Source organism: Notechis scutatus, chromosome 1, assembly GCF_049901735.1.
Source record: "Notechis scutatus isolate UNSWTSFEM ecotype Mainland chromosome 1, rNotScu1.2, whole genome shotgun sequence".
Lineage (NCBI taxonomy): Eukaryota > Metazoa > Chordata > Lepidosauria > Squamata > Elapidae > Notechis > Notechis scutatus.
Genome location: NC_142009.1, coordinates 68,329,840 through 68,349,898, shown reverse-complemented (window position 1 = coordinate 68,349,898; position 20,059 = coordinate 68,329,840). Strand labels below are relative to the sequence as shown.

At 34.2% G+C, this 20,059-nt stretch overlaps 1 protein-coding gene across 2 annotated transcripts in view; it reads left to right on the top strand.

Annotated features, from left to right (window-relative positions):
* Positions 1 to 20,059, top strand: part of PRKD3 (protein kinase D3) — a 47,242-nt gene that overhangs the window by 7,108 nt on the left and 20,075 nt on the right. For both annotated transcript variants that reach the window (XM_026669358.2, XM_026669359.2), the window contains exons 3-7: positions 13,485 to 13,623; positions 14,091 to 14,222; positions 15,235 to 15,386; positions 16,747 to 16,936; positions 17,791 to 17,868. In XM_026669358.2, the coding sequence (XP_026525143.1) occupies positions 13,485 to 13,623; positions 14,091 to 14,222; positions 15,235 to 15,386; positions 16,747 to 16,936; positions 17,791 to 17,868 (691 nt within the window). The remainder of the gene's footprint in view (positions 1 to 13,484; positions 13,624 to 14,090; positions 14,223 to 15,234; positions 15,387 to 16,746; positions 16,937 to 17,790; positions 17,869 to 20,059) is intronic.

The following is a 20,059-nucleotide window of genomic DNA, read 5'->3' as shown; positions in this document are numbered from 1 at the left end:
GAGTTCTAGTCTCACCTTAGGCACAAAGCTAGTTGGGTGACTTTGAACAAGTCACCCACACTCAGCCCTAGGAAGTAGGCAATGACAAACCACTTCCAAAATCTTGCCAAGATGACTGCAGGGACTTGTCCAGGCAGTTGCCAAGATTTAATACTGATTCAAAGGGACAACCCTAAAAAAGAAAAAAAGATGCATTTATTTATTTATTAAATTTATATGCTGCCTATCTCTCCGAAAAGCAATTTTGGAAAGCTTATAATTAAAATCATAAATATTAAAAATATTAAAAACTTTTAAGTACAAAAGCAAGAGGCAAAAATGGCAAGATGAATGTTGAAGTGGCCGGTGGAGCCCCCCGGTCAAAAACTCCAGGCTAACTGGCAGATCCAGTTTTTATGCTCTTCTGAAAGGCCAACAGGGTGCGGGCAGATCTCACCTATATTCCATGGTGAGAATATTTTACACCTCACCAGCCAAAACTTTTTGACCAAGAGGGTCCACAGCATGTCCTTTTACAAGAGCGAGTTGGATGGGCTGATATCATTAGGGTGAGATGGTTCTTCAGATAACCTGGATGAAGATTTAACAATGTAGTCCTTTGGTTGGTTGCTTAATAAATATTACCATTGAGTTCGTTAGATTTTTATTCACATGTTACACAATAATAGGCTTGCAATCTTTAGTGGAATTATGAATCTTGAATATATTGTTTATTTATAATGTCATCACTTATAGGGAGGATTTAATTTAATTTAGCATCATGGAAAGTTATTGCTTGTAGTTTGCTTATGATTGGCAATTTTTATTCAAGTGAGTATTTGTATAATATGACTTGATTTAATAAACTTCAGTAGTAGTATAGCATCTCCTTCCAAATTGGTGGATGGTTGTATTAGAATCAATGCAGCAGCAGAAAGTAGGGTAGATTAAGATCTAGGTGTATGTTGTATTTCTGATTCTATTTCCCCACAGAATGTTTAGGAGTAGGCTTTAAATTTAGTATTACACCTTGCACTGCTGAGAAAAGCAATATATTGAGATATTTGTATTCATAAAGGGAACAGGAAAAGTGTGTGTGTGAGTCTGGGATTCACTCTCAGTTTGTCCATGGGAAAAAACTTACAGGGAAAACATCAGCCCAGGGGTGCTTTGGTGCTTTGCCAAAAGTCAGACAGGAAATTTCTTCATCAAAGGAGTATTTGAATGTAAACTTTTTACAACCAAATTCAGCATCTGGGCATCTATGTTACATAAATCTTTCTAGATTATGAACCCTCATGAACCTTGGTTTATCCTACATTTGCATGTACCAGCCCTATAAAATAAAAAATACTAGTATAAGAAAGCCAAACTTCCTTTTACTTATTGTGGATCAGAGCGTGATCAGTTGATCAAAAATCTAACATATCCTATGTTAAAAATGTATGTTTATTAGCATGATTTGAAAATTGAATTTGCAAGTGAGATTTTAGTTGAATTCCCAAGAAATTATTAGAGATAAATTTGGCAAGTAACAAAGGTAGTTTCTTTTTGGTCAGCTTGGAAGTTTATAGTACCATTTGTGTAGTTTATTTCAACACTTGGACAACATACTTCATTTTTTAAGAGAAATCTTACATTTCTATCTTACAGTAAACATTTTTGCTCTCAAACTCATTTCTTATGTATATGCATACTTTAATGATTTTAATATTATTGGCTACCACTATTCGTTTTGTATAGATATTGGTTATATATTTTTTTCTTTATTTGGGCTTTTAAGTTAGTATCTTCCTGTTGATTCTTGGCAACTTCCAATTGTACAAGCACTTGGCTAAAGTTCAGAAGCATGTTATAGGAAGCCAATTGTACTCTAAAAGGAGTATAACTGTGGATTCTGAGTTTGTCCTTTCCAGTTGGCTTTAGAATAGTGTATGTGAACGAAAGCTCTTATTATGCCCACAGCAGCTGCAGAGGGAGCATATGTTCTATATAGACAACACTCTTCTGATCAGGAAATAGGGAGGAGGGGTGCTTATATGTGGTGGATTTCTTTTTCATAAGGATTTTTGCAGCTGGTGCACAGGTGGCAGTATGACTCCAGTTGCATAAGTAGATCTCTCAAATGGATTGGACCATTGTAATACTTGAGATGTGTACAACACAGTTTTAAAACAATATTTTAGACACATGTATGTGTTATGAGAATATTTACAAGAAGCTATACCGATCATGAAAAAAGTAATATTGAGACAATATGCAATATGCAATCTCTAGAAAGTATATAAAATATTGTAAACATTTAACTTTCTAAAAGTTTTTAATCAGGCAAGTGATTTCACGACCAGGAAAGAATAAAGGAAAAAAATAGGAAATATGCTTACAGGGTTACTAACTTGGATTTCTGAGAGAATTGGCACACCTTTACATGGATCTTCTGATACATAGAAAATGTATTGTGTTCAAGATTCATGGGAAAAAGAACAGGAAATAAGTGTTGGTCACTCAAACACTATTAAAATAGTTTCAATTATATGAAGAGTCGCTTTCCCAAAGTAACCTGGTTGGTTTTCATGCCTGAGGAGGCTACAACTCACAATCTCCTGGTTTTTAAGCCTCCATGTTAACTACTACACTAAACTGTCTCTCAATTGGTAGACTTCTGTGATGGGATGTAGCCAGGGTAATTGAGGGAAGCTTTCCAAGGTTATGGATCAGTATATCAGGAGTCTAAAACCTATCAGAATACAATAGCATAATAATCTGCTGGCAAAATGAGAGCAATTTCAGTATCCCTTGACAGAAGATAATTCTAGAGGCATAGCTCTACTCCCAGAGCTCTGCTTGATTCCTGCATGTTGAGATTCTGGGAAAGGATTTCAGACAAGGGCTTTCTTTGACATAGTTACTTTTCTTGCCTTTCATTATTTGCCATAATCCTTTTTTTTCTATTATCTGCTTTCTTTAATGTTTCCTCTTCTCTCTTCTGTCATCCCTTAAAGTGGTATTCTCTATTATCTTCCCTTTTATCCAGTCTCATATACTCTAATCCTTTGAACTGCCAGAATTCATCTGATTCTGCATTTTTCTATTTTATAGTCTCCTTTTCTCACATGATTCATCCTGCCATTCCAGAAAAGTCTGTCTTCTATTGTTAATTGACTTCTTCAAAAGCTCCATGGCTTTTAATAAACCTATTCATGCTTCTGTTAAAGATTTCTTGTTATATTACCTAAAAATATCCTTTCCCTTAAGATATGCTGCTGAGTTATTTGATTTTTTTTCATCTTGCTTTAAGAATTTAGCACTATCTTACTATTGCTCTGCATGTGTGAAAGCTAACAGTGATGTTCTGGATTTACTTGTATCAAATTGTTAAATTAAAGACCCAACAGAAAGTTATGATTTCTGCTTTTAAAGATGTTTTTTTTTTCATTTGACAAGATGACTCCTACAAAAGACTTAAATAGTAGATGAAAATTGAACAGTTTTTCCAATCTTTAATCTTTTCCCTAGAGAAAGTGTTTCTTTGCTTATTAATCATGGCATGATTCAGTTATGGGTTTTATCCTGCTTTCATTTCCTGCATAACAATTGCTATTATAATACTTGTTTAATTTCTAGCTGCCTTAATTTAAAAAAGCTTATATGTGTGTTTTATTAAAAACCATACAGATATTTATTTATTTATTTATTTATTTAATTAATTAATTTATATTGCCGCCTATTTGCCCATGGCAAATTTAAAACATATATGATCCTATTGGTAAGAATAATACTGTTTTGAAGAATAAAATAAAAATTCCATTAATTGTAATCTTTTCTGCTCATATTTAGCAATGTCATCATAGCCTAAAATGGTGTAACTATCAGGAAATATTTGTAAGGCACCAGGAAATGTAATGTACAACGTTGTATCTCAAAACATTTACTCACATATGACTAGATTGCAAATATGTGGCAATGTTTACCATTGTATTATTTCTCTTTGCTTGGGTAATTTTGCTTACCTCAAGAAGGAATAGTATTATGGCTATATATTTATATAAAATATTGATATTAGAGTATTTGGTTATTTATTTATTTACAGTCAAACAGAAATCTTTAGATTCATGCAGAAAAACAGAAAATGAATTTAAACAGAAGATATATCCCTAATATATCATCAGTCTATAATATTGAGTACTAACTACAGTGCCAATTGAACAAAATTTATTAACTCTTGTACCGATTGCAGAAAGTCTGTTGTCTTACATGGATGAGAATAGCCTCCTCTTCTGAATTACCATAGCTATTAGTTAGGTTGAGTGTTATTAGATCAGCATGCTGGCTGTATAAATAAAGATCAGTGGAAAAATGGAAAATGGAAAAACAATTTAATTTCTTTGCTTTTGAACAAAAATATTTCTCAAACGTCAGTAAGGCAGAAACCAGACAAGTATAAAAGCTCACAGAATATAAAATGTTGACTATATAATTAGCGTGGGAAAAGAGTATTTCAAGCAAGCCCACTTCATAGAACCCAGATCCTTTAAGGAAGATTGTTGAAGAGAAATTGCTTTAGCTCCAACTTCTGTGACTAAACAAAGTCAAACATTGATAAGATAAGCTGGAAAATTTTGAGATTGATATATATCTTTTCTTCCCTTGTAAGATAATTAGTAGTAGGAAGTTGTCAGTGAAGACTATAGATAGCCCTTGATGGGAACTGCAATTGGGACTGAAATTTCAGTTGAAAATCATAGCACTCATATGATGTGACATCCACATGACCAGATCTAATTTAGGGTGGTCATTAAGTAAATTATGTGGTCATAAGTCTGAATCTATTCTCTTGAATGATCTCCCCCCCTCAAGAAGTGGCAAAAAGCATTGCGAATATTGGTCATGTAAATGTGGGAGACTGAAACTAGTCACAAATATGAGCCAATTGCCAAGCATCTAAAATGCATTCATGTGATTGGGGGAACATTTTAGGATGGCTGGAAGTGCTTTATGGGCTGTAAAGCATTTTTTCTAAGACTGTTGTAATGCCAAACATTATTTAACAATCAGTTGTAAGTCAAGGACTACTGTAATATGAGATGGAAATTAAGATGACAGTGCCACATATGAACTTCAGTAAAAATTAGTTCAGCGTTTAGTTTTATCACAGCGAGTGAGAGACTTTGGTGTTTGTAACAAGATTCTTCAGAATTTGGGCTGGGCAAGTTCTGGTGAACTTGAGTCTGAGTAATTGCAAATCTGTGCGCTGCACAGCATATGACTGATGAGTTTGAATGTATTTATCATGGGGTGCGTAACTGGTGCTGAAGGAATTATTGAAATGCCTTAATTTGATCACTAGAGAAATAATTTGATGGTGGTGAATGGTGAAGTTTTTGGAAAAAGTCTATCACTGATTTATAGTAATTTATTACAAGTCTTTCCTGTCTACAATAAGAGATAAGGACTTAGATGTCTGTCTTAAGATCATTTGAACTATAGACAGGATAACTGTATCATCAGCTTTTAGAAGAACTGAAGCAGTTCTATTGGCCAACTTTGGCAGATGAAATTTAGATTTTGTCAAACCAAATAACATTTTTTTTTGTCAAACCAAATAACAAATTTTAAAAATGGGGGTTACATCCTTGTTTCACTCTTTTTGGGATAGGAAGAAAAGATAAAAATATTGAAATACTATAATAGACAAGCATTATAATATCTCATGTAAATATATAATCAAGCAAAGAAGATATTGATCTGCAAAGGAGTAGCCAGTCTTGCCTAAAACCTATCTCCTGGAATCACAGTAAGATTGGTACCTTTAAATCAATAAAGGCAACATAAAGAATATCCAGAGGGAGGTCCCAAAAGTGCTTTTTCATGAGGCAACTGGACGCTCTTGTTTTTTCTTTGAAGTCATTTCACTTCTCATCCAAAAAACTTCTTCAGCTCTAACTGGATGGAGGGAAATGGAAGGATTTATATTCCTCGCAGACAGCTGGTCATTTGCGTCCTTTTAGAGGCTTGTTGAAGCACTTGGAGATTTATATTTCCACACCATTTGAAGGGTGTTCATCCCAAATTGCATAGGTAAAAGTCTATGACCTGGATACTGAGAATCTCTGTAGACATCCAGAGGGAGGAAATACAAGACAGTACCCTGTTTGAACATTGATCTTTGTGCCTGAAATCTGCTTTGCTCCTCTGTCAGAATACTGGCTGCACCCTCCAGCTAACTAATTTTGCATGAAGATGTTTAAATGTACAGCTGTTTAAAAGACAGGTAGTCTGCAACTTACAACCATTTGTTTAAAGAACATTCAAAGTTACAATGGCACTGAAAATAGTGACCTATGACCATTTTTCATATTAATGGCTGTTGCAGCATTCCCATGGTCACGTGATCAAAATTTAGGCACTTGGCAGCTGGCATGTATTTAAGAAAGTTGCACTGTCCTGGGGTCATGCAAACTTCTGACAAGCAAAGTCATTGAGGAAGCCAAGTTCACTTAACAGTCATGTTACTAAACAACTGCAGTGTTTAACATCTGTGGCAAGAAAGGTTGTAAAATAAGGCGGAACTCACTTAACAACTGTCTTGCTTAGCAGTGGAAATTTGGATTCAACTGTGGTCATGAGTTGAGGACTACTTGTAGTTAATTGGATGGTGTTTATTATGTATTCTGTTATTATAAAAAGCAAAATGGCTGTGTAGACTGCATAATTCTATATAATTCAGATGAAGACCTAAGTGAGCAGATGCTTAAAAATCTCTAATTTTTCTAGGACTAAGAGGACAACAGCTTGGAATTTCTTTATCTTCTCAGATTTCCATTTAAAACAATGTTTTTCAATTTTTTAAAAGAAGCCTTTCTTACCCTTCTGAGAAATCATTCTTCTCTGTGCATCATATTTACTTTTATGACAGCTGTTTCTCCTTACATTGGACTGAGAATTTCCTTATTGTTTTAACTGTTTCTTTGAAACTGTTTCCCATTGTTGTCTATTTGATTGTAATGCATGGTATCTCATCTGCAAGGAAGAGATTTCAGATTTCACCTATCTTGTTTTCATCTTTTCTTATAAATCCAATCCTTACATTTCTAAAGCTACCACTCAATATTTGTGACTTTCTTTAAATGTGTTATTTGATGACTAAAGTTGATGACTTAATGAAATATAAGAATCATAGGAATCAAAATTTATTTTATGAGATTGAAAAAGAGAATATAAAATAATTTTAAATGTTAATTTATTTTTTAAATATAAAATTACACCTATATTGCTGTGATATATGATATATAGGTGTAATTTTATTAATAAAAACAAAATACAGCAAGTATGAGTGCAATTGTAATGGTTGATTTTGATTTTAAAAGTTACTCGAGCATTGCATTAAGCATTGTTTCTATAATATAGCAAGTCAGGAGACTGCATTTTGAAATTGGGGTTATGATAGTTGGTAATCAGTTACAATTTTTTTTAAATTCTAGAATAAATTGGATTATAATTTACTTTCAGAGTTCTTATCCTGATATAATTTCATTTAAATTAAAAAGTTTATTTATTGAATTTATATAGCTGCCCATATCAAATGCTTGACTCTGGTAATTATTAGTCGCAAAAACTTAGAGGGTAATTATATAGCCTCTGTTAGCCTTACCTTCTACTTTTTCAAAGAAGACTATAATATCTAATATAAGGAAATCCTTTCATTCTTCTTGATTTATATCATATCTTTACAAGCTCTTAATGTCCTCACAAGAGGAATGCAGATATCATTTAATGAAAGTCAGATCCTTGGAAATACTAAATGTTATATCTAAGTTCAAAAAGAGGAAAAGGAATTAATAATAATAATCAGAATAAAGCTGGAAGGGACCTTGGAGGTCTTCTAGTCCAATCCTCTGCTCAAGCAGGAGACCCTATACCATTCCAGTCTCTTCTTAATAGTGGGTAAATCAATTTGAAATTAGTATTCTGAGCAAATATTAAGAACATTGATCTGTAAGTGCTAAAATTCTGGACTGCTCATGAATTTATCAATAATATATTTTGGCAAATTAATTGGTTGATAATTGACTATTTCTATAGTAGTTGATGAGAATAATACAGAAAAAATATATCTTGATTTAATCAAAGTACATGACATTCTGGTTAGCAAATTAAACATGGGCTGGTGGCATGGTAACTAACTGGATGTACAACTGACTTGAAATTTATACTGAAAGAATATGGTGAGAAAAGATGAAAAGAATTCTATACTAGATCGGTCATCAGTTGGGTCAACAAGGACAGTGCCAGATGTTAAAAGTTCCTAGGTAGTTGTCAACAAGTGGGCAATGGGACTCAGAAACTATAGCTGGGCAATCAGGGCCTAGCTCTGTAGGATTACTGAAAGAACAACAGATTAGACAAAATAATACTCTGTTGGAAAATTGTGCCATAATCACATATTATTAATTGGAAGCAACAAAGCAGGGATACTTAAAGCAAATGTTTGAACATTGGAAAATAATTTTCCCAGTCTCAAATATCACTGAACAACAATTAGTAGATCAAAGGAGATTCATTACTAAAAATAGAATATAGAGATTCAGAAAAAAATATATGAAAATGAAAGACTCCAAAACAATAGTATAAGAAACTCTGATAAGAATAATTGTAAATATAAAGGGAACAACTGATGTGAATTATAGAAATAGTAGCTTAGAAGAAATAATGGCAACAGAACCAGTATAGGCCTGCATTGAAACAACCTATGAACTGATACCCTGAAAGGAAGAATTAGAAGAGAAGATTATGGCATATTCAGAATTATCAGTAGAAAGTACTGATAATTTCTTGAAAGTAATTTCCTCATATGTTCTGGTACCTATAATGAAGGATGAAAATAAGGCTTTTGTAAGGATTAAAATTACATCTGTCGAACAGACCAGTCAGTTTGTCTAAAAGACAGCAGTGATGGTTACAGAAGAACTCGGTATTGAAATTAGAAAGCCACAAGTAAAGTCACACTTAATCCCAAAGTGGAGGTCAAAGTAAGGAAATTAAGATCAGATGAAAATAATTAAAAAAAAGAAAGTGGAAATATTGAAGAATGTAAGTAATCAAGACAAGTCTATTATAAAATGTTGACTTAGAACCAGAAAACTTGAAGAAACTTTGGACATCAATTGAAAGACCTTATAAAACAACAGAAATAGTGAAAAATTGAGTGAAAAAGATTAAAACTGAACACCTCTTGGAAATGATCAATTGCATGGCTTTTGGTTCAAATATCTGACTACCTTGCATCCAGTTATACCTACACAGCTTAATGAAGTATTGCATAAAAGAGTCATCAGCAACAGATTATTAACTGGCAAAACATACTCCTAATTCAAAAATACTCTGCAAAAGGGACACCACCCAGAAATCATAGATCAATAATAAGTTTAAGTTACTCACAGGCATAATAATGAACAAAATCCAAGATTATCTTTGAAGATTCTCAATCATCCAGGTCATGGTTGTATCAAAGGTGCTATTTCCAAAAGGCATCTGGACTTTCTTGTTTTTTTCGTTGAAAATGTTTTACTTCTCATCCAAGAACTGAGAAGCTTATTGGATGAGAAGTGAAATGTTCTCAAAGGAAAAAACAAAACAAAAAAATTAATTGCCTTTTGTAAGATGCACCTTTGGAACATCCAAGATTATTTACAAGAACATAACATCTTTCTGGTAGAATAGAAAGGAAAAGTAGATACAAAAGATCAACTTCTGATTTATAAAGTGGTTTTGGAGAATTATAAAAGCCAATAAGTTAATTTACATATGGTCTGGAATGATGATAAAAGGGTCTTTGATTCATTACTAGATAGTTGGATCATCAAATGTTTGGAAACAATTGTTGTCATTAGAATTAAACATTAGAATGTGTATAAAAATGTTAGAAGGTATGTAGAAAAAATAATAGAACAGAGGAAGACAGAGTTGATGTCAGCATTAGAAGAGACATCTTGCAGGGTATGGAAGATCAACATCCTGGTTGGGAGGCGGTCTCAAGTGGGGGAATAGTCTGAACTCATTATGTAAACACACTAAGGCAAGGTTTGAACTCTACACACGTGGACCTGTTTGTTTGCACCTGATGCAGGGTGATTTTTTTGTCATTGCTAGGATCTCATTTTCAGTGATTTTGAAGAAAATAAATCTTGTCTGTCAAATGGCAAAAATGCTAATAACATTTTGCATTTGCTTTATATGGATGATTCTAAAGATTTAAGGAAGATCAGAAATTGAAATCCAGTAACTGAGAAACACTAAGAATTTTAAGCACAAATATAGCAATATAATTTGGGCTAGACAAATGTGCTACAGTAGGAATAAAGAGGGGTAAGAATCACAAATAGTAATTGAATTGAAATATTGAATGACTAAACCATCAGGAAAAAGCCTACAAGTATCTTGGCATTTTACATCAAGCATGCACAAGTTAAAAATATGTTTAGTAAAGAATACATCCAAAGAGTGAGAAAATTGCTAAAAATAAAACTGAATGGTGGAAACACCATCAAAGCCACCAATACCTCGGCCATACTTGTGATATGTAGGCTGCTGGAATTATTAACTAGACACAAACTGAACTGGACAGTTTGGACTGAAAAACAAGAAAACTGATGACTTCACTGCATTACATCTCTATAATACTGATACTCATACCTGCCCTGCAGAAATTGAGAATCTGACAAAAGCATTATATGATCAATTTCTACAAAATATTAAGGGGAAAATGGATAAAGATAAAAATCTGGTAATGGCTTACAATTGGAACATTGAAAAAACTGAAGATCTGATTTTAGATACACAAGAGCATGCTATTTGAAATAATGCAATCAAGGTTGGAATTGAAAAGTCAACAAATGTTTCAAAATGCAGATTATGTAAAGAAGCAGCAGAAACAATAGATTATATATTCAGCTCATGAAAGATCAAAGGAACTGATTACAAATGATGGAACACAGTCACCAAAATGTTTCACTGGAGCATTTTTAAAAATTATGTGCCAGTAATGAAAAATTGGTAGGAACATATAATTGAAAAAGTATTTGAAAATGATCAAGTTTAAATATTGTGGGATTTAGGAATACAAACTGATGAAGTCTTGGCTCATAACACACCAAGTGTAATTGTAGTTAAAAAAAGGAAAGTGAATAATTTATATGGCAATATCGGGATAGTAGAGTGCCAAAGAATTAGAGAAGAACACAAAATAATAAGTTCTGAAAATCAAAATTTAAGGATTATGGCATAAACTGGCTGCAGTGGTCCCGGTGGTTATCAGCACACTGAGTGCCATAGCAAAAAAGTTTGGATACTACTTAGAAAATTTGCAGAATGACAAAATTTCCTTCTGTCATTTGCAAAAGGCCACATTGCTTGAATCCACATACATCTTCAAATAGAATTTTGAAACAAGCAATTTCAGAATGTTTGAAATCCGATTATAAATATTATATGGTTACCACTTGATGATAACTCTGGGATCTGATTAATGTTAATAGAGCCTCCGTAATAAGCTAGAAGCAGTGTTACAAAAAGTGGAGCATTTTAATGATAAGCCTTAAAACAGTTAAAAAAAATGGCAGTGGTGACCTTCAATCAGAAAATGGAAGGGTACTATAGTATAGCTATTTTTTAATGTTTCATTAAACACTTATAGCTATTTTTTAATGTTTCACTAAACACTTTCAATATTTATATAGGAATTCAGCTTGTCATAAAATATGCTGTAGTTGGTAGTTAGCTTAATCTATTGATACTTGGATCCTTTTATTATGTGCTATTTCATAAATCTAGTAATGTCACACATTGTGATGAATTGGTGCAGGAGAAAAATATTTTCAATGCCAAAACATGCATATTTGATAAGGACAAAGAAAGCAGATGAGATCAGTTTTGAGAAATTATCTTTACCTAAATAAATAAAAGAACACAGATAATACCAAAATAAAATTTCAGGAATATTTTGCTATGAATTGTGAACAGAATAGTAGGGTATTGAGTGTGAAGTGTAAGCATACCTAACTGCCTACCTGACAATTTCTGTGGGATGACTACACTTTTACAAAGCATGGAAGTGGAGTAACAAATAGCAAGCCAAAGACACTAAAGACATGAGGTAAGAAAAGAAAGGGAACTCCAAATTACTTTTCTTCTACCACATCCCTTTTTTGATCTTTTGTTCTTTAACTGCTTCTTTCTTTTCGAGGTTCTCATCATGTCTGTTCAACCATAACTATGTCAGTCTTCATTCTCAAACTGTTCATTTATCCATCATATATTTACTTTGTAATTCAGTCTTCATTCTCTATATATGAACAAATCAGCTCAATGTTCATATGTATGTATGCGTTAGTTATTAAATTTATATGCTGCCCATCTTACTGTCAAGCGACTGTCAAGTGGGCTGCTTACAACATTGTACTTGATCAAATACTATTATATTCAGTCTACATTCATTCAGCACTGATTCATTTTAACCCTATTTCTTTTTTTTAATCTCATACATTTAATTATTGTTCCTACTGCTTTCAACTTTCCTTTTTAACATCTCTCAATTCCATATAACAAGATAGATAGAAGCATGCATAGCCATTTTCATTTCTCTGAACATTCATTCATCACAACAGATCATATATACCATCCAGTACCTTTCGTCCAGCATTTGAACATTCATTTTCCCATTTATAGTTAATTATGGTAAGGTATAAAACATGCATTATATCCACCTAAAAATGAAGAAATGAAGCAAAAATATCTTGTAGTTTAGAAATCTCATTTACAAGAAAGGCCAGACAATTCTCAGGATGTGTTTCTTTTATAATCCAGGAAGGATTAGCCCTTCTTGAATTGGTGTATCACATAGTCATTTCCAACGTATATTTATGCATCTTTAACTGGTTTTTGCCTTATTCTCAACATAAGTACACAAATGTTAGAGTTGGCTATTTCACAAGAGATTAAAATGTATTTGATGTTTATTTAACAGGTATGTATATATTAATCAACACAATATTTTTGTTTAGGTCTTTCTTTTGTTTAAAACTAAACACTGTACACGTGTCAAGATTAATTAGCTTATTGAAGTGGAATGTATATATTCAGTAGCTTTATTGCATACAACATCAACAAAGTTCAGAATGAAAAAATAATTTCCATTTATTCACTTCAAATTTTTGAAGTTAGAAAAGCCCGTTATCTTTAAATTTATTTTTTAATAAACAAATATGCAAATTGTAATTTTTTAAAGTGCCTCAATGATCCAGTTAGAAACTTGTAATGTTAGGCAGTTTTTGTTGAAACTTATAATATGACTTCAGAATGACCTGTTTTTCAGCAACAAATGCTTACAGTTTTGTTTTCTGTGATTATGTTAGGCAACATCTTTAACAATTTTATGTTAAAATAATAAATTATGGCATAGTAAATTATGGTACATTTCAATATAGATTTTTGCTTTTTTGTTGTTGCAGTTCCCGGAATGTGGTTTTTTTGGCATGTATGATAAAATTCTCCTATTCCGCCATGATCTGAACTCAGAAAATATTTTACAGCGAATTACATCAGCAGAAGAGATACGGGAAGGCGATCTTGTTGAGGTTGTTCTGTCTGGTAAGAATATTTGTTTTCAGTACAATCCTCATGTTAGGAATAATTGTAATTAATAAATTGTAATATAAATATTTTTAAATCCTCTCCCACTGCAGAGTTGATGAAATATTTTATGGAATTGAATATTAAAGATGAAAACATAAAAATACATTTTTTAAAATTGGAAATTGATTCATCCTGATTATTTACTGTAGTGACCTAATGTCATGGACCTCAGTAGGCTTTTACTTCTGAGGCTTGTGGACGATTATATTTTAAACAGTATAAAATTTCATAGTCAAATCCATACTGAAAATGTTAATTTTAAATTTTATGTAAAGGTTGTCAACTCATAAAACAGGAATGCTGACAAAGGTATTTGTCTCATGGTCTTGAAGCATTTAAGGCATTATATTCACTTTTTTTTAGTACTTCAGTATTCAGGAAGGCATTAAAACATACTCTTTTTTATATATGTATTTTTAAAGCATTAGCTACAGTTGAGGATTTCCAGATTCGACCTCACATGCTTTACGTTCATTCCTATAAGGCCCCTACTTTTTGTGATTATTGTGGAGAGATGCTTTGGGGCTTGGTACGGCAAGGACTGAAATGTGAAGGTAAGTCAGTTAGTAACAATGAGTGTTATAAACAATGTTTCTGTTCTAAATTCCCAGATGCAGTATTACATAGATTTTTCAAAAGCACGCCATTTGCATGCCATAATCTGAGTTAATAGTTCTTTTCATACATGAATTTCTTATCTAGTAAGAAGATTTATGATGCTATATAAATGTTTCAGTTCCTTGTAGAAGGTCTAGTCTAAGTGTATGCAAAAGGCCATGTTGGTCCAATATTAGAAATAATGAGATAATACAGTGTGGGAGGATTTATCAGTGTAAATATTTTATGGTTTTTTTGTACTTCAATATATTTATAAGTTATCTAGAATGAAAAACTCTTTCCACATGTCTATTTCCTAATCATTATCAAGTTATTAATAATGAGTGCTGGGTAAATTATTAGTGGGAGACTGGGGACAGTTGGGAACAGCTTTTGAAGCAGCTGTTGAAGTCTAAAAAAAAATTCAGTTGCTTTAATCATTTGAAAGTGTTTTGTATGCACTCCTGCACTTCTTTCAATGTGCATATAGAGTATACTTCCCTTGATAATTCTGAAGCACCTCTTCTGATGTATTAATGCACAGGTACATTAATAACCCAAAGGCCTATTCATTAGTTTGTACCTTAATCTGGTGGTTCTAATATTCAGGAGTGCAGTGTTAAGATAATCTGCTGGGGAAATAACTGAGGAAAATCAGCAGCAGTTTGAATTGCATAACAGGCACTGTTTTCCAGCTTTAGCCAGGGTGAAGTGCGGTCAGAAAAGCAAATATTCAGGCCAAAAACATTCCATGCATTGTAGAGATCTGCTGTTAATTACATGATCATGGCAATGTTAGAGGTGTTGGTTCAGTTGTTTAAAAATGTGTTATCTTTACCATATATTTCACTTAATCTGTCTTTCATGAAATAGAATCCTAGAGAATGTGTAGCATCATCAGTAAAAGTCTGTTTATCTTCTCCTTTGCTCTCCCTCTCTGTATTAATAACCCTGTATTAATTTCATTAGGGTGTGGATTAAATTATCACAAGCGATGTGCTTTTAAGATTCCAAATAACTGCAGTGGGGTAAGAAAAAGGCGGCTATCTAATGTGTCTTTACCAGGAACTGCACTTTCTGTCCCAAGATCTGTACAAACTGAATCTACATCCATAGAAGAGGTATTTAATTTTTTTTCTTTTCAAAGAAGAATTAAAGAAAAATTAAAATCAATTTGGTAATATACTGTTATTACCTAAAGCACATAATCCTAATTCCTGTTCTCCTTAATCATATGGAACTTGTGATGGATATTTTGTCAAGGAGCACCACAGTCACACTGAGGGGTAGAGACAAGGCCTCACTTAATCAATGAGTCCTGGCAGACACCATGTTGGATATGGATCCTGTTCAGAGTTGACCAATGCTGGCGAGGAAGGTCAAAACCTGGCACCTTTTATGTAGGGTCATCTATGTAACTGCCTGTATCTGGGTGTTCAGCAGCCCATTTGGCTTTCCACTGTGTGTTGATGTCAAAGTTGTTAGACAGCTGTTGCGCGAGTGCCAGAGAGGGCTTCCTGGATTTAAGCCTGCCAATTGATAGATGAGGAAGATCAGTGTGCACAGGAAGAAGAGAGTTTCTCAAAATTTGGTGGACTCCTGTTTGCCTGTTGGTACTGCTAAAATATGGGCATAAACTCAACTAAAGTAATAATGGAAGCATTTAAAAGAGGCAGAAATGGCTGCCTGACAAATGCTGACAAATGTTGAAAGTCCCTTTCGTCAATTCATGCTAACATTTTCACATAGAGGTATTGTTTCCAGCCATAAGTAGAAATAGTGTTGTAGTAGACACATTGTTCTACTGTTAGTTCTCAACTTATAGCCAATTGTTTAACTACTGTTGAAAGCTATGACGAAGCTGAAAAAAGTGAATGTTGATTGGTACTTGCACTTAAAATTGTCACAACATCCATGTGGTTAGTGACCAATATTTGGGTGTTTGGCAATTAGCATCTATTCCCGATGGATAAAACAGCTTCCCTGGTTCACCCGAGTGCCATTTGCAACCTTCTCAGCCATGTTCCAATAAGCAAAGGGAATGGGGGAAACTGAAATTGACTGCAACAAAATGGTTATAAAATTGGGTATGGCTCACTTAATAATTACATTACTTAGTGATGGAAGTTTTTGTCCCAGTTGTGGTTGTAAGCCGAAGACTACCTGTATTAGATTAGATTTTGATCTAATTTCTTGGTCTGTTGCTGTGGGAGGAGGCTGGGAAAATATTTTGGAGTTAGGAATGGTTGGAATCTAGAGCAAAAAGTATGTTATTACTGAGTTGTCTTTATTCATGAGTTTATTTTTATTTATTTTATTTTGCCTTTGTACAAATAACTCATGGTGAACATATCCAACACACCTTCCTCCTTCTGTTTTCCCTACAACAACCCTGTGAGATAGATTGGGCTAAAAGAGAGTGATTGGTCTAGGGTTATTCATGGCCACGGAGGGTTGAAGGCTTTTGTTTGTTTGTTGCAGCGTTGCCATCCAGAACCTAGTAAAAGGATTCCTTCATGGAGTGGACGTCCAATATGGATGGAAAAAATGGTTCTTTGCCGGGTGAAAGTCCCACATACCTTTGCTGTTCATTCCTACACTCGACCCACCATATGTCAGTACTGCAAGCGATTGCTCAAAGGCCTTTTTCGCCAAGGAATGCAGTGTAAAGGCAAGTGTTTTTTCTGAAAGTTAATGTCAACTATCAAGACTTTAAAGGCTTTTCTAACTATAAAATTAAAGCTGAATAAGCAGGTTAGAATGGTATGGTGAACAAGAAGCTATATAAATAAGATGACAGAAATTTTATGGAAGGCTCTGTTCCATTTAACAATTTGCTGTTTGAATATACTGGATACAGTTGATGAATAATATTCCCTTCTTAGTTGAATCATTTACCTGCAAGAAATTCCTTATTGGTTAGTATTACCTGGTGAATGTTTGGTTACTTTTTAAACTTATTAGATTCAAAATTAATCCAGTATAGATAGTGTTATTTATCCTGTAATTAGTCTTCTTCTTTCTGCCCTATTTGCCTAAACTTATTATGATCATAAAAGACTATTAGTATTTCGACAAGGACGAAAAATGTTTATGATTTCAAATCCTGGTTAAAATCTTAATATGCATAATACCATTGTAAAATACACTTAGCACCATGTCTGATGCTGACAAAGAAACAGGTAGATTGAGAATTCACAACTCACTTTCTTAATTGCAGTTTAGATATTGATAATTCTACTTCCGTGCTAGATCTTAATTTTAAGATATCTTCTTGGGAGTGCTCCAGCTCTCATCAGTCTCATTCAGTTAGAATGACTGAATTAAATTAAAATAACCTTGCAATGGTAGTACATACAGCTTTATGTCAAAAATGCAGCTTTGATCCAAAGAATTATTTGAATGTTCTTATTACTTTAAAAATACGTCCTGAAAATAAATAAAAGTGACTTCAAAAAGAGGTTTCAAAGAGATTATACAAAAATAATAAATACATACATAAACAAAAGTTTCCCCTTAATTTAGATTGCAGATTTAATTGTCATAAACGCTGTGCCTCTAAAGTACCTAAAGATTGTCTGGGAGAAGTAGTCTTCAATGGAGGTAAGATATGTCTTGTAAAGTATTGCTGGAAACATAACTTTGGGTTATGATATACATGCATGGCTTTTCTTTGCACTTCTTTTCCATATTCTGCACATACCAAAATTGTTAGACAAGCATAGTGAAAGAATTTATTCATACAAATAGTTCTTGAGTTATAACCATAATGGAGCCTGCTCATTATGGTCACAAATTGCGACTGCATTAAGTGAGAAGTCCATCTGATTGCCTCACTTAATGATCCCTATCCCTTATCTCTCCAGTGTGGATGCCTCAGGGGCAGTGAGGCTTTGGGAGGCTTAGTGCTCCCAGAGCCTTGGAAGACTTCCCAAGGCCTCTCCCCACTCTCTGAAGCACCCTGTGCTCCACTTCCTGCAGGCCTTGATCTGGCTTCCCACCCCACTAGGTCCATACCTTCCTTTCCATCCCACTGCCCATTTACTTTCTGTACAGTAGATATCTGGAGTTCTGGACCTCACATTGGGGAAGGAGAATAGGGGCATTACAGTGACCATAATTTCAAAACTGGATTGTAAGTAACTTTGGGAGGTCTGCTTCAACTCTGAACGATTACTAAGTAACTGGTTGTAAGTCGAGGACTACCTGAACAACTAGAAAGAAATCAGCATTGGAGGCAAAACATTGCTTTTAGCAATGCCTGAAGTTTTTACAAGGGTTATTAGAATGAATACTTGCCTAATTCTTTTAAATTGGCCTGAAGAGGAATACTCACTACAAATGGTCCTCAAATTATGACCAGTCACATAGCGATTGTTCAAAGTTATTATGACATACTCCCAAAAGGTTACTTATGGCCCAGTTTCAAAATGGTCTTTTGCCATTGTGACTGACTACAGGGATGCTGCAGTGCTCACTCATATACCCATCCCATCCCACTGGGTCCTTCCATCCAAGGGAGATCAGGTCAGTTCTAGTGGGCACGAATCTGCTGGAGCTTGCAAGTATCCAGCTGCCTTTCCACGTAGAGATGAGGCCATCTGGAATTTGCAAACTCCAGCAAGCAAAGGGAGATCAAGCTGACTGGAGCTTGCAAGCTTCCAGTTTCTTTCCCTTCCAAGGACTTGCAGGGCTCAGCCTACTCCTGAGCCCAGCAACATCTAATTCAGCTTTCTGGCTTTTGCAGCTTCTGAGAGACGGATCCAGGCCAATACAGGATCTACTTTCTTACAAACCTGGCCTTGTGGCGAAGCAGGTGTTATTTTCATAAACATGTAAAGGGCTCCCTTTTTTAAGGAAGCTCCATAAACTCCACAAACAAATGAAGCCTCTTTAAAAAGAATGGAAGCTTCTTAAAAAAATAATCTCTACAGTATGACAAAAACAGAACCTGTTGCAAAATAGCATAGGTTTGCCATGAGGATGGGTCTGTCAGAAGGCTGATGGCTGAAGACTGCAAACACTGACCTGCCTGATCTCCCCTTGCTTACTGGATGGGAAAGCTGAAGGATTGTGGGTACCCTGAAGGGCAAGAAACAGTGCATGAGATGCCTCAGAAGGTAGCCTTGGAAGGCCCAGGCAGGCAACCCTGGGCCTATGTAGGCTTCCTGGGGCCTCTCCCATCTCTGGGACACCCTCTGCTCGATTTAACGATGCTCAGTTTGTTTATCAGGGAGAGCAAGGGGTGGGGCCATTAAGCAAGGCAATCGCAACATGCATCCCTATTGGGCAGGTTCCATCATAGTCATATCTTACTTTTTATCTTATGTAACATTTTAAATCTGTATCTTACATAAAGTGTCAAATATGTTTTACATATATACATTTATGCTCCATATTGTCCTAAAGATCTGAGTAGCAAACATTCCTTTATTAACAACAACAACAACAAGATAAAATGCTGATTGGCAACATGCTAATTCTTCTGTCTTACTAATCACTGAGTATCCTTTCCACGGTTACAGAATTGTCTTCTCAAACTTAATTTTAATGTAAAAATTTGTATAGAATGCTGTCTCATGTCACCTCAATTTGGTATTTCCTAAATATCATTTAGGAAACAGCTAAATTATAGTTGACATGTAGACAGCCTTTTTCTGAAGCAGATTAAAGCACTGTTCTCAAATGTACTTTATGTAGCTTGATTTCTGTGGCTCGCAAAAGGGAGAATTGTTTATGTGTGTTTATATATTCATATGTGTTGGAAGTGAGGACTGCTTATCCTTGGTTACCT